The sequence below is a fragment of the Alternaria burnsii genome (assembly GCF_013036055.1).
Source record: "Alternaria burnsii strain CBS107.38 chromosome Unknown 731, whole genome shotgun sequence".
NCBI lineage: Eukaryota > Fungi > Ascomycota > Dothideomycetes > Pleosporales > Pleosporaceae > Alternaria > Alternaria burnsii.
In genome coordinates, this window is record NW_024066115.1 from 1,056,666 (window position 1) to 1,074,691 (window position 18,026).

An 18,026-nucleotide genomic window follows, 5' to 3' on the forward strand; every position below is an offset into this window, starting at 1 on the left:
TGGCCTCATCTATTCTCTTGTAGCCGTCAGCATGCTATTTCGATAAAGATTGACCAAAGCTCATTTCAATGCAATCTCCGAACGGCACAAGTCACTATGTGCAACCAACAAGCCCAGCAGGAGAACGCGCTCATTTCTGCTCAGAACCATGGCACTATTCTGGTAATGGTCGCTTGGTTCCTTACTTGCCTATTGGTACGAGGCACCTTTTCTTATCCACTCTAATACCGACTCATCATTATAGGCGATATGTACCATAGCAAGAATTATCGCTCGATACAGGTCTAAACACCTTCGCCATCTTACTTCGACAGATGATATCATCATTATCGCCGCATCCATCTTTGCTCTTGGAAGCACCGTAATAATATCCACGGCTCTCGACTCGGGTTTGGGAAAGAAGAATTGTCTTCTGGATGACGGAGACTTGGAGCAAATCCAACTCAAGCTTTTCGCCACGACGATATGCTTCGTTCTGACAATTAGCTTAGCGAAAAGCTCGGTCCTACTTTTTCTGTATCATCTAGCAGACGATACCTTTCGGAGGGCGGGCGTCTTAGCTGTTAGTGTACTGGTACTGCTATGGACTATCGCAGTTCTAGGCGGTACGGTCTTCCAATGCGAATTACCTACGCCATGGATGGTATGGACGGGCAAATGTATCCCATTGGTAGGCCAGATTGTCACGTAACAACTATGACCGTACCTGACTGCAACATAGGTACCGTTCTGGATGATTGCAACGATTTTTGACGTCGTCCTAGAAACAGCTATCATCGCGCTCTGCACGCATCGCGTATGGACTCTTCGTGAGTCGTGTCGTCAGAAAACTTTAGCCACACTACTCTTGTCGATGCGTTTCATGTAAGTGGAAAGCCTGCTCCCGTCCATGTAGCCATCATTTCTGATGACTTCTCGAAGCTTGGTGGCAGCGTCCGTCATTCGCCTAGTCTACCTCCAGCAAGCTTATGATCGCAATGGGGACCCTGCTTTTGACTCGATACCTTACGCCGTTGCTACACAAAGCCAAACCACCCTCGCTGTCCTGATCGTCTGTAGCCTCTGCCTCAAGCCTTATGCTCGCTTTGAAGCATCTCGATCGCAAGCACCCAAACACAATCTCAGACACTCAAAACACTGGTCTGGCAGCATTACCATCGGTGGCACACCATACGAGTCTTACAATTCTTTTCCACCACCGATCATAAGAGAGCCTCTCCTGTCTATACAAGCGAGTATGTCCCAACCAAACTCCCCTGCAGTATCCAGGCACTCATTAAACAACGATATACTGCTGCCTGACATACCGGTGCCGACACGATCTACTAAAAGGCCACTTAGACCTCCGCCACCCAGCGAGGAACAACGACCGGATCTTAGTATGTTCACTAGAAACATCACCATACGGCAGCCGCCGGTGGTAACACGACTGGGGGCTTTACAAGAGAAACAGAGTGATAATGGTCTGAGGGTGAGGAATCTCACTTGACGCAGCGTAATAGTGATGTTTATCCGGAGGTAGATGCAAGAAAGGCCGTTTGATATTTGTGATAGACGTCTAGAATGGATAACATAGACATAAAGAAATACTCCAATTCTTCCTGTATTCGGCCGATTTGCACTTTGTTATAAGTTACTGACGTACACAGTATGCGATGTCGTGGGTCACCTAAGAGACAAAGCGACTACCTGCATGTCTTGTGGAGCACAGCACAGGCGTATCACGCATCATCAATGCCCCATTCCCCGCGGGGGACGGTCGGACTCTCACATCTCGTCCCATCAACTACAACAGCACGTTGTCAATGAGGCAGGAAGCAAATTATGATGTAGAATGAAACATTATTAAGGACTATAGTTGTAAAGCCTTGTCCTATCGCCGTAAGCTGGCACCCAAGGAGAACTAAGTAAAGATAGAGAATGTTTCGCCGTCGATGACTTTCGGGAAGGATAAATCCCGATTTTAGTGAACACTTCGACACCTACATGGCCAGTCCCATGTCGATGGCTGATCTCCAACAGGTTGTAGTACTTTTTGTGAACCGTCCAACACGGTACTTGGCATGTGAACACTAATGTCATTAAAGCTGCACTGACTCCTCCTTTCTATATAGACTCAATTCAAATCATGGTTATTCAATTGTCTTACTCTTGAGATCCCGAGATTCCTTTTGCCTCATTGCTCTACTCAATCTCTCTTTCTAGACATGGCCGTTTTCGATCCAACCAATGTCGATCTTACGACAGCAGACCAGGCAAAAGTCATCTGCTACTTCGCTCTTGGCGAAAATGAGTACAACGGTCAACTCGGCGCGCGGATATCATCCATCTTCGTTATCGGCTTTGTCTCAACGATCGCCACATACTTCCCTGTCATCGCCCGCAAGAAACCATCTTGGAAGATTCCCCTCGGTCTGTACACCTTCGCACGCTTCTTTGGTTCCGGTGTTATCGTCGCTACAGCCTTCATCCATCTACTAGATCCAGCATACGAAGCCATCGGTCCAGGCAGTTGCATAGGGAAAAGTGGAGGCTGGGCGGAGTATCCTTGGTGCGCTGCCATTGTACTGACATCCATCATGGCTGTCTTTTGCGTAGACCTGGGTGCAGAAGTATACGTCGAACATAAATTCGGTGTCGCAAAGGAGGAAGCTGGCGGTTCGAATAGCGTATTCATACGTTCCGATAGAAACACCGATCCAGCTGTGTTATTTATAGACCCCGAATCTCATGCCTCAACGCAACACCGGCATCACCAGCATCGGAAAGACACGGCCAGTCTCCACAGCAAAAGCTCCACCTCTTCGAATATGACGTCGTCAACAGCAGATCGTCTGTCCTTCGCCCAGCAAATAGTCGCTTTCCTCGTTCTGGAGTTCGGAATCATATTTCACTCGGTCATCATCGGTCTGAACCTCGGCGTTGTAGGCGATGAGTTCTCGACCCTCTTCCGTAAGTGTCCCTGTACGAGCTGCATGTGAAACATACACTGATTTCTTACACCGATATTTAGCAGTCCTTGTGTTTCACCAATCCTTCGAAGGCCTTGGTATTGGTGCCCGGTTATCTAATATTTCTTTCCCACGAAGCAAGAGCTGGATGCCGTGGGCTCTCTGCGCTTTGTACGGTCTTACTACCCCCACTTCTATTGCCATCGGGTTAGGCGTTCGCACAACCTATTCACCTGAGAGCAAGGTCAGCTTGATAGTCCAGGGTGTGCTGAACAGCGTTAGTGCTGGCTTTCTGATTTACAGTGGGTTGGTGGAGCTGCTAGCTAAGGACTTCCTGTTTGACAGGCAAAGGACAAAAAACCTTGGGAACTTAGGACTGATGGTGATTTACGTCTTTGTAGGAGCTGCGACTATGGCGCTGATCGGTTATTGGGCATAGCTTGGTTTGTATCACTTCACTATTCATTGAAGGCAGGAATATAAAAGCGAGGAAATCGTCAGGAGATTCTCAGACCACTTTGTATTGTTGATTCATCCTAATAGGGTATTGGAAACCCCCCCCCCCCACGTGCCCATGTGCTGCACTCAAAGACTCACTTCTCGATATTCCTGGAGGAGTACAAGGCCTTCAAATCCCGGAGGTCTGCAATAACCTGGTCGATCTGACTGACATCCTCTAGAGAGACTACTTGCTCGTAAATATCTGCTATCCGGAAATCCCAGTCCGAGGTCCCGTTCAGAGAACTATCTGACGATCCCCGGTACGACTCTAGCATGGAGAAATCATCTGAAGCCCCTGTGTCCCCTGCAGCGGAGTGCAGGGCAGGGAATTCTAAGGCGAGGGGTGGCGAACCTAGAGTAGAGCTCGGTGAGCGGGGAGACAGTGGCAAAGGACGATCAGGGGCTACAACTGATTAGTCACCAATTTTCTCGATATCTGTACAATATTGTAACTTACTATCGGGTGGATAATCCATCGAACTACCAGGAGAGCCGAGCGATATAGACCTCTGTGCAGTCTCACCAATCACTTGCTCCCTCTGTCCGCGAAACGATGGCGGCAAATTATCATCTCGCGGGAGGATAGGTAGAGAACACGAGCGCGTCTGCGTCAAGCACAAAAGCATCGCTTCTTCAATAGAGGCTTGTTGCTTGAGCACGGTGGTACGACACTTCCTAGAATACCCTAATGTTAGTTTCCGTAATCTCAGCGCAGCATGAACGTCCGAAAAGATCCAAATTCATCATTGCTGCTAATAGGTTGAGGAAGTGTGATGAGAAGGAGGCCCTCGCATGTTGAACATTCTGTTACACCAGGTATTGCCTGGGTGACGCAAGTTCTCGATGCGGTAGCTTCTTCTTAGATGGGCTGTAGTAGGTGGCCTAGCGTACGTTGGGCGGACGTCGAAGACGTCTCGGCAAAGCTCTTCTAAGCAGCTGTTGTTGAGGCGAGACAGGTTGTAGCCCTGAGACTGATATTAGTTTCAAAGCTCTAGCTCAGCGTAAACTAAGAACTCAGAAGACCCACACGGTCGACTCCTAGCTCTCGAAGGTGCTTCTTCGCTTCTTTGAAGTTCTCATCACTCTCTTTGATCCAGTATCCGAATAAGGAAAGGTGGACATCTGCGATGGTCATGTTGCGAATTTCGCTAGCGAACCTCTCAACATCATCGGGTGTAAGATTTACGTGGAGAGATTCGTGGTGCTGATCGTATTTACGGTTGCCTAGTAGAGCGCGAGCAGAATCATGGACGACATGCGTATCTTTGCATTCTTGAGGTTCTTCCCTGACATCCTGATCGTCGACGGTATCGTTGCACTCATATCGGTAACAGTCGTCAGGTTTGACAGTGAGTATGGTAGTGTCATCTTCTCCAGGTTCTTGGAGTTGCGCGAATTTTCGGTCTACTATTGTGTCAGTTCCCATTTTTCGAGTCGATTAAATCCACTCACGACGCTCGCGAATCTTTTCTAGCTTCATTGGCCCTATGGGGCTAATGGTCTCGATGGAGCTGGCAGTAGTGGTTGGTTGAACGCTGCACACAGTCTCAACGCTTTCCTCGTCGTCCACACACTCTGAGTTCACAACTGTCGCCAACGGACTACTGCTAGCGATGCTACTGCGGAGACCACCGTCGCGGCTGAAGAGGCTTCCGAACTTTCTGATGCTGCTTTTACGGAAGGTTTTGCGCTGATCTTGATCGCTACCAGCATCACTCTTACTCTCTTCGCTTTTGCGTGGCACTTGGACCAAATTCCCTTTGCGATAAGAGTTGCTTCGAGATTTTTCGGGTCGAACATAAAGCGACGGTACTTCGGCCAGTGAAAAATTTGTCGCAGCAAGAGTAGCCCGCATTGCTGCATGTGGGAAATCCATGCTTTCAGTTCGTCGTGGCGTATGTTTGCGTTGCTCAAAGCAAAGTAATGAGAGAATGAAGTCAAAATAATCTAGCAGATGAGGACGTGTTGCGCAACAAACGACGTGAGGACGAAAATGAAAACACAAACGTGACCAAGCGTGCAGCTTGCGCGCCAATACTAAAAAGTGAAGGTGAACGTGAAGTGGAGACCACAACGTTGCGTGGGTATGTCAGACGAGTGAATCGCATGGCCGAGACTAGACAATGGAGAGGGATGAAGGGCAAAAGGAAACGATTTTAGCAACAGCCGGATGCGAGATCCCATCTAGAGTACGAATACGTGATGGACATTAGATCGATATCGAGGACCAAGACAGGGAAAGGCCGAAGATAAGTTTGAGCCAACGACTGAATCTTGCACCGAACCTACCCCAATCTGTCAGCATCCAAAGCCCTTGCATAGAGAAAAAGGTTTGGTACAGAGTTTCGGATGTACCTCTTTGCATAGATAGGTACTGACGTTGGTCAGCAACACTTTCTTAACACAATATGCATCTCAAAACAACTGATGCGATCGGGTTCAATAGAATACAGCCAAAGTCATGAGTGTTTGTCTTTTCGATCAATACTGCTACTTCTCAAGAACTCACTATGTCAAGCTTGATCACCAGTATACGTCTATGATGGATAGCTTAGGGACAAAGTAGTGGTCGCAAGGGCAACTGACGACAACGCCATCCCCAAGTCGTAGAGACTAGTCGAAGGCGGTGCTTGAGGCAGATATTAACGCCAAATAAGTGTAGAATGTTTGGTCTTGGAGTATCAGAGCGTGGTGACATCGTCGTTCTCACATGGCAGGCTAGATCATAGATAGCTTAATCGCATGAGCCAGCAAAGAGCTTGAGATTAGCCCTCTCTTCTCGACGCTAGGGAGCGAGCAAATTCAAAGAGATTATGTGGGCAACAGATGTGGTATAGGTTGGAAAACAAGATAGGGTGAGCCAGCTAATGGTGAGCCGGGAGACAAATTCTTATCAATAGACTTTGGTCAAGATCGAGGAAGGAAGAAGCTGTACAACATTTCGCCTGAGTCATGAACTAGATGGGTAAGCGAGTATGAGGAACTTGAGACTCCGTATTACTAGCCATGCTCACGTCCATGCAATCTCATACTAACAAGCTCGAGTGTGTTTGAAGAATGAGGGCCTTGGCACTGGGGGAAAAGAATTGCGACGATCGATCCAAAAGAATTAAAGACGATATGGTGAAGTTTTGCGACACGAACGATGTGAGACAATCGCAGTGCTGGGAGTGTCCGACGAATTCGGTCTTTAGTTGCGATCCAGCCAACGAAATGTGCGAAGGTAAATCGAAAGTATTTAGTGATCAGATGAGGTTTTTGAGAGGCAAATGTGCAAGGCGAAGGCATGACGACGGCTTGTGCTGGTGGACTGCTCCCGCGCGGCAGAGACTGCCTTGGCGATATCTTGGACCTGCACCTTCCTCCTCTTCGCCGAAAGGGCCGATACAACAACACGTAGGATCAACTTCTCTCGGTGTATAGCCGTTGTCAGTCAAGCTTCACCTGCATGCAGTTTCATCTTGGACCTCGTCTCGGCGATCCTGATCCTTCTGACGGCCCGAGCTCCTTGGCCGCGGGCTGCAAGATTTCCTATCAACTACCCGAACGGCTTAAAAGTAATCTGCACAACTCATCGCTTACAACGGCCCCTCACCCAGGCGCATCGGATTAATCTAAAAAGACTCTTTCATGCACCCATTGCGTCTACAACTGGTATGGCATTTGTACGCTCGTGCCAGTAGCCTGCATGGATCAGCTCGCACGGCGCTTATACACGTTACACAACACACTGCACGACGGTGTCTGCCGCGAGCAAGATCAGCCATATCCACTTTTCAAGGCGACCTCGATATTGCGGCGCAGTCGTCGACCTGACACCAATTGCACTGCCCTAACTCCTATGTCGTGATAGAGACACAATGTGGGAAGACGTTCGGCCACTCAGGTCATAGGGGCCAACTCTGATCAGCGAACTGATGATCCTAGCTCTGAGCGGCTGAGCGCCTTGGGAACGAGAACAGGAGCCTGACGGCGACGAACCATACACGAGAAAGCCTCCTTCTTCTGGTCTGACCATGAGATCGGAACATCTGCCTACGTCTCAAAGCAGGTAGCGATCATGCTTAGCTGAAGGGGCTCGCAGGCTGAAAAGATGCTTCGCGGAGCTGATTCGCCAGACCATGCAACAACGTCGAGCGAATGGGGGCTGTGAGCCGCTGTCCTTCGACACCAAACCACGGCAGCAGATCCCAGCAGTTCAGGACAGCGCCCGATGTTGGTTCACACCCTGGTTCCACATTGTTGGAACTGTCTATTTCGCAGGCGCTGCTCTATATGAAATTGCGGCGTGGTTGATGCAACTTGTCCGCTGTCAACCAATGACGGCCCAACATTAGCGCCTCCGCGAGTTGGGTCGCCAATCATTCCCTACTTAGCCGCATATCCAACGTCCTTCACCCTCTAGGAGGTTTCCGTACCATGTCGCAACGGCGGGGTTAGTACAGGCAGGCGGCTCTCGACGTCTTGACAACGCGTATACTCTAACGGCGTAGCTCCACCGTTGCCACCTCAGTAGCATGACATGCGCAGATAGATCTGTCAGCGCTGCAATCGGTGTGGTACGCACCGTCGCGGCGCGGATGACGCGTGTGGTGTGCTTTCATATAAACAAAAGTGTAGCCTGCAGGCCTCAGGTGGTACCGCTTTCAGCCCTCTGTTATCGTCTTGTTCGGTTTCGGGGCGCAGCTCTTGGTCTCCTCTTCCGTTTGATTTACCCAGTTGACCGGTCTCGTTGCTACGCCGCAATAACCTTCTTTCGGTATTTGCATCTGTCTACGGGTGCCGCCTTCTTTTACATCCTTCGCCGCCGCCATTCCCGTGCTTCTTTTCGTATTGTGCGTCTCGTTCGCACCACTGCATCACGCCTCTGCGATTTAAAATTATTACCTCTATTCGAAAGCTTGTCTCAAACTTGGCACTGTCACACCCTGACAGACATGGCTACACTCTCTGTGCCGTCGCCTAACCTGGGCTCAGCTTCATTGTGTGACAGCATCCACAGGCCACTCTCCACCCATGGCCTGCCAAAGCAGCCGCGTACAATGTCACCCGAACGACCACATCGGTTTTCAGCAAAGAGTTACCCTCCTCCAGCTCTTGTTCACACTCCCATGACACCACAGTCGTTGGGACCAATGTCTCCCCCACCCATGTCAGCAAAGTCCTTTGGGACGTTCATCGACTCAGAGCCATCGACACCAGCCTACTCACCAAGAATGGATCACGAGTGGGGCGACTCATCGGTGGTCTTAGTCCGACCTATGTCTTCGTCCTCAGAGCCATCCAGCCCTACGGAGCCTGTATGGCGCATGCTGCAACCACTGCCGGTAAAGGCTCCGCCCAAGCCTAAGGCTGTCGTTGCAAGTCCTCAATCTATAGAAACAGCCACTACCGCCAAGGAGATCTCAACGAACACTTCGCTTTCATCACATCCTACTAAACAGGCGAGGCACATCAGTCGCCCACAAGAGATCAAGCTGGCAAATCTATCGCAGCAAGACTACACCCCAAAGAGTGAAGATATTGCAAAGGACGATGAGAAAAGGCTACAAGAACAGACTGCCAGCACTCCCACCGCGGCGACCTTTGGCAAGCTGGCGACAAAGATGAAGTTAATGTTACGAAGGAAGAACACAAACGCAAAGAAGAAAGAGAAGAAGAAGAGGCAGTACGAAGAAGTCGACCGTATCGAGGACGTCCACTGGACAGAGATGTGATATGCATCTGTGAAAAAACAGAGCGGACGCATTGTTATGTCGAAGTCTGCCAGTACTGTGCTTATGACAGAGGGCGGACGTGTCAGAAGGGACGAAAATAGAGAGTGTATCGCTCGGAAGCAGGTCACATCTGGATGGCTAATAGGAATACTGAAGCTGTTGTCTGGAAGGGGCGGGTACATCATCGCACACGGAGATTGCTACCAATACTTATCAAGTCAGGTTAATGAGCTGCTGTTCACCACCGTCACTCTCATCGGCGTATATGTGGCATTTTTTATGTCTACGGGAGGATATGGGAGGCGTTTTGGATTCTTTTGCTTTCTATGAGTTACACAAGCAAGTAATGACGATACCCAATCCTTACAATAGTCTATTAGTAGCAACCATATCTTTTCAGTCCCTAGACTTGTTATGCTTGGTGCCAGTGTCGACACGGCAAATCAGGTTTTCTATTATCGCTCATCGGCATCGTTCTTGATTAATTCAATGAGCTATGTACGCAAATTTTGATGATCATTGGAAGCGTCAAATCGTTGCCAAGCGCTGCTCGATTGTTCCATGTGAAAGAGCGATCAAGTTAGCGCATGCACAGACCCCGATTCGAAACTCCACAACGCGCAACAACCCTAACACATTTCGTCCAACTTGCAGTATCACACAGCTTTTACAGGCAAAATGATCCCAAGACGGTTGGGAAACGCTGTGCGGCTCAAGTGCGCAGTCAAGGCGCAGCCTCAAGCCCGGCTGCAGAGGCCACTTGCAGCGGCGACCCGCACTTTGCGAGTACACACAGAGGGACGCATTTATACAAGTATAGCATCACGTGCCACTGAGCAAACGCGACAATTGCACCCACGCTCTGGATGCTCCGGAATCCGTGGCAAAGACACTCTCCGCGACAATGCGAGATGGAAACAGCCAACTAGGGACCCCAAAACTATCCTCCTGGAGTCCGGCTTCCCAACCAAGACCGTACTTGTTCTTCTCGTGCTCGGCGGTCTAGCATACTACTTCGTCGACATCGTAGAAACGGACTGGACAGATAGCGTCTATGCGGCTTTTTCATCTGGCGATGATGCCTCCGCCCTTGCGACACCACTCCATTTCTACAACTCCCGTGAGGAGATCCAACACGTGCTTGACTTTCACATCCCGGACCCCAGCGCGCCGCTCAAGGACCCCAATGTCGCCAAGTTTTTTTCGGAGCAGTTCGACAAGTTGTGTTTTGGGTGGATGATGACAGAAGACGATGCGAGGAAGGGTGTTGAAGGCATGGAAGGCGTACAAATGCCCATCACACACGGATGTCGCTTCCGTAGCAACGAGCCTTGCGAAGACTATTTCGCACTGGGGACATCACCAGGCCCAGGGGATAAGCTGTGGAATTACTGGACGGTGCTAGATGGACACGCAGGACGCCACACAGCATTCTATTTACAATGGACATTGATCCCCATGGTCAGCTCCGCCCTAACCAGTCTGTCACAATTCGCCTCAAGCCCAGAAGTCGAATCCACAATAAAGCGTGCATTCCTCAACATCGACAAGACGATCATGGACCGAGCAAAGACTGCCGCAAACTGGTTTCCCGCCGCGAATGGCGCCGCAATCGCTGCTCTGACCCCAGCCTTCTCAGGTTCCTGTGCTCTCCTAGCAGCCTTTGATCCTCAGACCTCAAGATTACGTGTGGCATGCACGGGCGACTCTCGCGCTGTGCTTGGCCGCTGGGACCCGACAACAGATTCATATACCGCAGTTCCATTATCAGAAGACCAAACCGGATTCAACGCCAAAGAGGTCGCGAGACTGAGCCAAGAACACCCGGACGAGTCCGTCATCGACCCCAAAACAGGTCGTATGCTCGGCATAGCAGTGACACGGGCTTTCGGTGACCATCGCTGGAAATGGGACAATGAGTTCATCAAAGCTGTCCAACACAAGTTCTGGGGTACTGCGCCGAGACCTGGTAGTAAAAGCCCTCCATACATGACTGCTGAACCTGAGATTACGGAAACAGAAGTTGTGAGACGAGAACCTGGCGACGGGAAAGGCAAGAGCGACTTTATGATTTTGGCTTCTGATGGTCTTTGGGATCGTATCTCTTCTGAACATGCTGTGGAATGTGTTTCTAGGTACTTGGCCGCTCGAGAGCGAGGTCGGGGATCCGTCAAGCAGGATCCGGAGTTGCTGGCCAATCCACCTGTCTTCCCTACCACATTTTCCTCCCTCGACCCTGGTGTTACCGTCGACCCTGAACAAGGCCAAGAAGTAGATTGGAAAGCAACGCCAGAGTACTTTGCTATTGAGGATGAGAACGCAGCTGTTTGTCTAGCGAGGAATGCCATGGGTGGAACTAGGAGGGGTTTGTTTTTGGGTATCCTAGCGGGTCCTGAGCCATTAAGTCGGAATGCTGTGGATGATACTACAATCATGGTAGTTTTCTTCGATAAGCTGGGCAATGGCAAGGGAGAAGGAGCGGGAGCGGCGAAGAAGAAGATGGAGAAGAAAGAGAAGAAGTGGTGGTGGCCGTTCTGAAAAGGAAGGCAACGTACTTAAGAGAGACGCAAGATTCGGAGAAGGCATAATCATTCCATCGTCTGATTCCAGACTACTGTATGGTCTGAAGGATTTATGGAAACTCAACTCCATGAGACAGTGTGTACAAACAAGCAGAGAAGTGATATCCTCGGTCCCAATTATCAACGCCCACTGCCAACCGAAGCCATACAAATGCCACAGAACCATGTCTTCCCCACTGAGAAGCAACAACGCAGCATGTGAAGCCGATTAAACCTCAGAAAGGCGTAACAACCTCGCCCGCCTCCTCAATTTGAACATTTCCTCATCTTCATCATCACCTTGCACTGATGCTCGGTCTGCAGCTGATACGAGCGTTCCGAGAGTGAGCCTGGGAAAAGCATGTTGCATCCCATGCCCCATCCAATTACGTGTGAAATGCAAGTCCAAGCCTACCCAAGCTCCCTTGCCCATCTTCCAATACATACATCTTGTAGCCCGTTTGGTACTTGCATATACGACACCAAGTCTTTCTCTGCAAGCTATGACAGCTTTTCAAGCCTTGTTGAGGGCAAGAATAGATGGCGAAGCATTGTAATATTATTGTAAGAAGTCTCTTTGAACATTGATGAAAGCACCGGGACCGCCGTCGTCGGCGAGTTCGTTGACTAAGGCTTCAGTCTGCTGAATTAGGCGTTCGAGAGCGGCGGAAGAGGATTTGCCTAGAGAGACTGCGACTTGTTAGCCTAGGTTTTCAGTGCAAACGACACCCAAGAGAGGTTATTCGGAGATGTTTGTCGTCTGTGGATCATGAACGTACCTAATATGGCACTGTTTAGCTCCTCAGCGACTGGCGCACGACCAGATATCTCTAGCAATGGCGCTAACGAGCTTTCCCGTGCATCTGCATAGGCAATGAGCGCGAAAGTGTCTTCGAGCGCCCGCTTGACTTCCCGTCTCGGATCGTTCGCAAATTCGGATTTTAGCTCCATGCCATAAGCTATTGTCTCACTCGTCGCCCGTTCGCTCTTTACTATCTTGTCTTCCATGTCATCCTCTTCTCCATCTTCCAACTCGTCGTCTTGATCCTTGTTGTCCCAACTTGGTGGTGGGTTATGTACACCTAGTTGCTCATCAAGCTCCATCTCGAAATCGTACTCGTCGGTAGCAGTTGAGTTACGCTTGTTGGCTGCCGAGGCAGTCGATCGTTTGGAGGATGACGCTGGCGCAGATTGACATTGTGCGTTTAACTCTCCGCATCGCCGGATCATCTCGATGAATTTCCGACAGCGGAGTTTGAAGTAGATGTTCTCGTTGTCACGGAGGACCGAAGGGTAGTATGCACTCGTATGCTTGAGCGCTTTGTCAATATCGCCCTCGAGGATCGCTGTACGTATTTCTGGATCCTGTTAGTTTTGTTGTCCATAGACTCTCGAATGTACGTACTTTGTCGATTGAGCGCATCCAGATCTTCTACTGCCGTGCGGTAGGGAATGTCTGCCTCTTGATCGTTCGCAAGCGCTCTCGCTTCATCTACAATTTCATCTGAGAAAGCTCGTGCTGTTTCTACGTAACCATCGTGCGCCAAATACTGCCCCACCAGCCGGTGTATCAGCGCGTCCTCGCCTCCCAGTACGCTCGCTTCGGTCTTGGTTCGAGTGATTTCGGTTTGTATGGCTGCCTTCTCATCCTGTACCATCTTGTCGATATCGAAAGCGAAGGGTTCTTGACCGAAATTGACGCGGACCGTCTCGCCGGGCTTCTTCATGCCTACCGTGGGATAGTATGGCACGTTGAGTTTCAAGTCTCGAAAGGCCGTCCCTGGACTTGTTAGTGCTATCCAAGTCTCCATGTCTAGAGTGCTTACCCAGCATGTGCCCATTCTTGGTGAAGAAGGCGGTATTTGTCCGGAAGTTGATGCCACAGCCGATGACGTCCAGCGTGCCGAATTTGGGTCCATATGACTTCCCAGAGGTGGTGTTACTGAAGATCTGCCCATCATCGCCATGGTATGCGTACGAGTCGGGCTCCCAACCCGGTATCCTACTGAGAGCAACCTTTTGTCCAGAGAAGCCAATTCCGATCATTCTACTGTATCGTGAATCAGCACATGTCTTGCCCACATGGAAGACATACATACCCATCTTTGCCTTTGGAGATAACAGTCATCTCGTAGTAGTAAATCCCACACTGCCTTGGCATAGGAAAGTCTGCCCGTACCGATGCCGCTTCATCGTGAGTCTTCTGGGTGCCTGAGAACTTGGCTTGCCTTCCACTATCCTCAAGCTCTAGTTGAGGGAATCTGTCTGCGTCGTTCCATCGTGTTGGCCATGGCGCCGCCGGCTCATCCACAACAGGCGCGCGCTCCACTACTTCATGCGTGAGACCTCGGTGTGATGGCGCCATCTTGTGCAGATTGGCGCTGCTCGAACTCGTAGACAGCGAGCCCGCATTTGACGAGTGTGTTGACTTGTAATCCCTCTGGGCTGCTAGCTTCGCTTTGTGCACCTCTTGCAACTTCTCGGCGTGCTTGGACCCGCGCAGGTAGGAAGGCACGAAGAATGGAGGTATATCATGAGTCGTCCCTCCCAAGCCATGCCAATATCCAGCTTGGCTGGAGTATGAGGGCAGTAGCCCGCCGGACCTGCCGAAACTCGTAGACATGTGGCCGTCGGCGTCAATGGAGCGAGAGAGGCGGTTCGGGTGCGATGTCGAGGCGCTGTTGGCGAGATGCGCAAAGGCACCGGATCGGGTGGGTTGCTGGAATGAACTGTTACTGCCTGCTGATCCGGCAGCAGCGACCCTGGCGTAGCTGTCCCGACGAGCGTTCATGGTGAGCGATAGTGGCGCTAAACAGCTACCAGTATGTCCGTGGTGACGCCTTGGAGCGATGACAGCAGGATGTCGCGCAAATTACGCGAATAGCAATGGTCGGGCTGGCCGTGGTAGTGGCGGGCGAAGGTTGGAGAGGTCCAACCGTGTGCGAACGCGTGGGCTAGCTGTGGATGGTGCCGAGTGAATGCAGTACTCTGTGTTGGAAGTTGCCAACGGTTCTCAGGCAAGAATCAAGGGCATCCGGGCTTCTGTGAAGCTATCGTCACAGATACATGCATCATTTGATGGATAGGGAGCTTTGCTGTAGGTAAAGCTAGCAATGAGGTGCAGTGCAGGTAGTACGTCAATGAAGGTCCATGGCCGGAGGTTTGGATCCAGCCGAGCTATCGGTGGAGATCCCCGCAGTCACCACGGGGATGATAACGCCATCCAGGTCACGCTCACATTGATCCCGACATGAACGCTAGACACATGGATCAAGTACTTGTAGTCAGCTGTTGATATTCGATATTCTCAGAATGTGCTATGCAAAGCCCCTTTTTCCTCGCCATTCGGAAACCAGGTCCATCTCTAGTACATGTAGCTGTCCAGCGACGTGCTTGTGCGCCATACACCATGCTGCCTATGGCAAGCCGTGGAAAGTCCCAAATTACGCCTTATACATAGTTATGCAATGCGCTCCGTGAACGCCGAACAAGACAAAGAAAGCAAGTTGATGTAAAAAGACATGTCGCAAGAAATAAAGTGATGTGAGGCCGCAACAGGCGCAAGCCGCATGACAAGTCCGTTAAGGAGGACAAGATCAATAATGCGCAAGGCTCAAGCGGGTATAGGGGCGGGAGAGCTTGCCATACCGTTCATCGCTGTCGGCACTGGTGTACTGTCACCGTTGAGTCCGCTCTTGTCGCTGATTGCGCTGCTCTCGTCCTTCAGCTTGGAGTCGCTAGTGCCAGTGCTGTCGCTCTTGACGTCGTCGGGAAAGGCGCCTTTGCGGCCTGGCTGATAGGTAGGCACTTGCCACATGACGCCGGTGAAGCTGCGGACCTGGAATCCCTTCTTCTCCCATCGACGGCACTTGGCCCCTGACCTGTCGAGGGCGCGCAGGCGCTCGTTGATGGCTCCCAGGTTTGCCTTGGGACCTGCCTTGTTGATGGCTGCGGGTGTTGGGAAGGGCCCCTTGGAGTTGGGGTCGTTGATCATGTCGCCCATCTTCTTCCTCTTTGGCCCTGGCTTGGCCTTGGGTTGCTTGGGCGGTGTCGCGGCGCTCGAACCAGCCTCCATTTGCGCGGCGTTCCGCTTGCTACCGAGCTTTGGGCCCTTCCTCTTGGTGGCGGGAGGAGCAAGCGACGAGGGCGTGCTTCCGTCCATGTTGGGGGTTGAGTCGGCGGGTGTGGCAGCAGGCGTGGGTTCGTTGATTTGCGGCGCAGGCGTTGGCGGAGATGGCTTGGCCTCTTCCTTGGGTGGTGTAGGCTGGCGTGAGAATTTGTTCAGGTGGTCTGGTGACAGCTTGAGTGTGACGACGAGGGTCTTTGGTGATTTCGTGGTCATGTTCGCGTGCAGGCCGACGCGGTGGTGGTGTGTGTAGATGGCTGCAGCGGATGGTGGCAGAGCTGGTGTTGGGGGGTTTGGCCTGCAGCGGTGAGGGCAAAAGACAGTGGCTCTGCCTGTCAGCGCGTTGGCGTCTCGGTGGCTAGGGGGAGCAAGCCTGGTGAGCCGTGCTTCACGTAAAGTCGAGAAGGTATCGTCGGGCAGATGAAGCGCGCCGATGCAAACAGTTGGGGGGATGGAGACGAGGATGGGAAGGGAGAGTGGGTGGTGAAGAAGGTTGCCGCAAAGGCAAAGAAAGGGCTTCTTCGGCCCAGCTGGGGTCGTCGGTGTCCCAGATCATATTGGTCGCTAACGTCTTCCTCTTCGCTGCCGACACTCACAAGAGGTGCCCGCAGGTGAGGACGCACGGGCCAGACACGCTAACCCCCTTTAGATGTCTGGATATCCCAGGACAAGCTGTGTATGTCTTTGATGGCATCGAATTATCACTTGCGCATTCCCTTTTGCTGTCCGTCTGCTTGCTTGCTGCGCCCATTCTGTTTTCCGCGTTCTGCTGAGAGGTCCGTGTGGCATTGAAGCTAAATTGCGCGTCCCAATCCAACGGCGGTAGAGAAGCATCGCGCATCGCCCACCTCACTACCTAGCCCAAACATTCTTTCGTCCGAGACAATCAGATCCCTCCGTAAAAGACGCGTCTGTACTTGGCCTTTCCTTGCGTTTTTGCTCCTGCCTGCACCGCGCCGCGCCTTGCATCCTTGTCTACCTTCGCACCATGGGAGTCTCAGCTCGCACATTTACCGCTGACTCTCCTGCATCGCCCCTTGGCCTGACCACGATCCGCAACCAAGAAAACCCGTCGACAACCGATGCCGAATGACGTTCATGAATACGCCGCGGACCCTACTGTAGCTTACATAGCAGCTCCCGACAACTACTTGCTGTTGCCGTTGGTCGAGGTCCTTGTCCAGATGGGTTCCGTATTGCCATTATCAAATAATGCGGGTTTCTGTTTCATTACTGTCTGCGCATTGTGAGGCGACGCAACGCTAGCCGAAGTCAACCCGTGTCAGTATTTGCAGCTTGAACGGTTGACCCAGTCACGACCATGGAAAGGGAGTTTCTTGGTTATCAGAACACCAGTAGGATTTCATCATTATGCGAAGAGAAAAAATGGTAAGGATGTCATACAAGTTCCACGGCGTCAGAATCTGGTGTGTTGTCAGTCTCCTTCAACTGTAGATACTTAGGTAAAGTTCTTGTGATTTATGATACAACTTGTGCAATTGGCGCGTACAGAGACTCTTCTAGTCCTTACTTAACGTCCCTTCGACCCGCTATGTGATTAGTTTTGTGTTCAGATGGTACAATGTACATAATTGGAATTCAGGGCTGGTTTTTCTACTGAAAACCATCGATTTCCTGTATACAATTTCAAGCAACTTTTCCAGCATTCTGAATCCCACTGTCATGCTCACTACTCAATGACATTTACATTCGTGGAGGGAATAAATTCAGGCTTAGAATTGTCTCATAAATTATTGGCCCCATAAGACAGATTTATGTAGTACATACCGTGTGTTTCCATTAAGATGTTTCCAAAAAAACAAGATATCAATTGTTCTTGCACGACAGGGTCTTCGATAACGTAATAAACGTACGATCAGGTCCTAGTATGACGTGTCGTGGGAAGGCGACCATTTAGGTCGTTTCCAGGGTTTTCTTCCACAAGGAGCAGTTTCGGGACAATGAAGTGATTCTCTGTCACAAACACTCAAAGGACAGGTTTAACATAGCCTGGGCAGCGGGTTTTCAGCTTGTGATTCCTTTGGGTTCAGTTTCCATGTGGTCGGCTAAGAGCATCGTAATACATTTGCCCTAACGGTAGTACCATATTTTGTGTGTTGGCTGGATGAATAATAAAAGAATGGAGCGCAACAATCAAGGTAGCGGCGAC

The 18,026-nt window shown here is 50.8% G+C and overlaps 6 protein-coding genes across 6 annotated transcripts; 3 read left to right on the forward strand and 3 right to left on the reverse strand.

Moving 5' to 3' along the window:
* Positions 1-96: 96 nt before the first annotated feature.
* GT037_007007 (fe2+ zn2+ regulated transporter) lies at positions 97-3,390 on the forward strand (the record flags this gene model as incomplete). The annotated part of the gene is made up of 6 exons (XM_038932054.1): positions 97-162; positions 722-864; positions 922-1,235; positions 1,342-1,379; positions 2,115-2,952; positions 3,014-3,390. The coding sequence occupies 6 exons, from the start codon at positions 97-99 to the stop codon at positions 3,388-3,390; spliced, it is 1,776 nt and encodes a 591-aa protein (XP_038785526.1).
* A 154-nt stretch (positions 3,391-3,544) lies between these two features.
* On the reverse strand, positions 3,545-5,328 carry GT037_007008 (uncharacterized protein; the record flags this gene model as incomplete). The annotated part of the gene is made up of 5 exons (XM_038932055.1): positions 3,545-3,855; positions 3,910-4,127; positions 4,344-4,417; positions 4,480-4,856; positions 4,905-5,328. 5 exons carry the CDS (start codon positions 5,326-5,328, stop codon positions 3,545-3,547), a joined length of 1,404 nt encoding a protein of 467 aa, XP_038785527.1.
* A 3,061-nt stretch (positions 5,329-8,389) lies between these two features.
* On the forward strand, positions 8,390-9,169 carry GT037_007009 (protein serine threonine phosphatase 2c; the record flags this gene model as incomplete). The annotated part of the gene is made up of 1 exon (XM_038932056.1): positions 8,390-9,169. The coding sequence occupies one exon, from the start codon at positions 8,390-8,392 to the stop codon at positions 9,167-9,169; it is 780 nt and encodes a 259-aa protein (XP_038785528.1).
* A 678-nt stretch (positions 9,170-9,847) lies between these two features.
* On the forward strand, positions 9,848-11,707 carry GT037_007010 (protein serine threonine phosphatase 2c; the record flags this gene model as incomplete). Its single annotated transcript, XM_038932057.1, has 1 exon — positions 9,848-11,707. One exon carries the CDS (start codon positions 9,848-9,850, stop codon positions 11,705-11,707), a length of 1,860 nt encoding a protein of 619 aa, XP_038785529.1.
* A 582-nt stretch (positions 11,708-12,289) lies between these two features.
* GT037_007011 (uncharacterized protein) lies at positions 12,290-14,521 on the reverse strand (the record flags this gene model as incomplete). Its single annotated transcript, XM_038932058.1, has 5 exons — positions 12,290-12,420; positions 12,510-13,088; positions 13,136-13,510; positions 13,557-13,780; positions 13,830-14,521. The coding sequence occupies 5 exons, from the start codon at positions 14,519-14,521 to the stop codon at positions 12,290-12,292; spliced, it is 2,001 nt and encodes a 666-aa protein (XP_038785530.1).
* An 822-nt stretch (positions 14,522-15,343) lies between these two features.
* Positions 15,344-16,072, reverse strand: GT037_007012 (uncharacterized protein; the record flags this gene model as incomplete). The annotated part of the gene is made up of 1 exon (XM_038932059.1): positions 15,344-16,072. The coding sequence occupies one exon, from the start codon at positions 16,070-16,072 to the stop codon at positions 15,344-15,346; it is 729 nt and encodes a 242-aa protein (XP_038785531.1).
* Between the last annotated feature and the right edge of the window lie 1,954 nt (positions 16,073-18,026).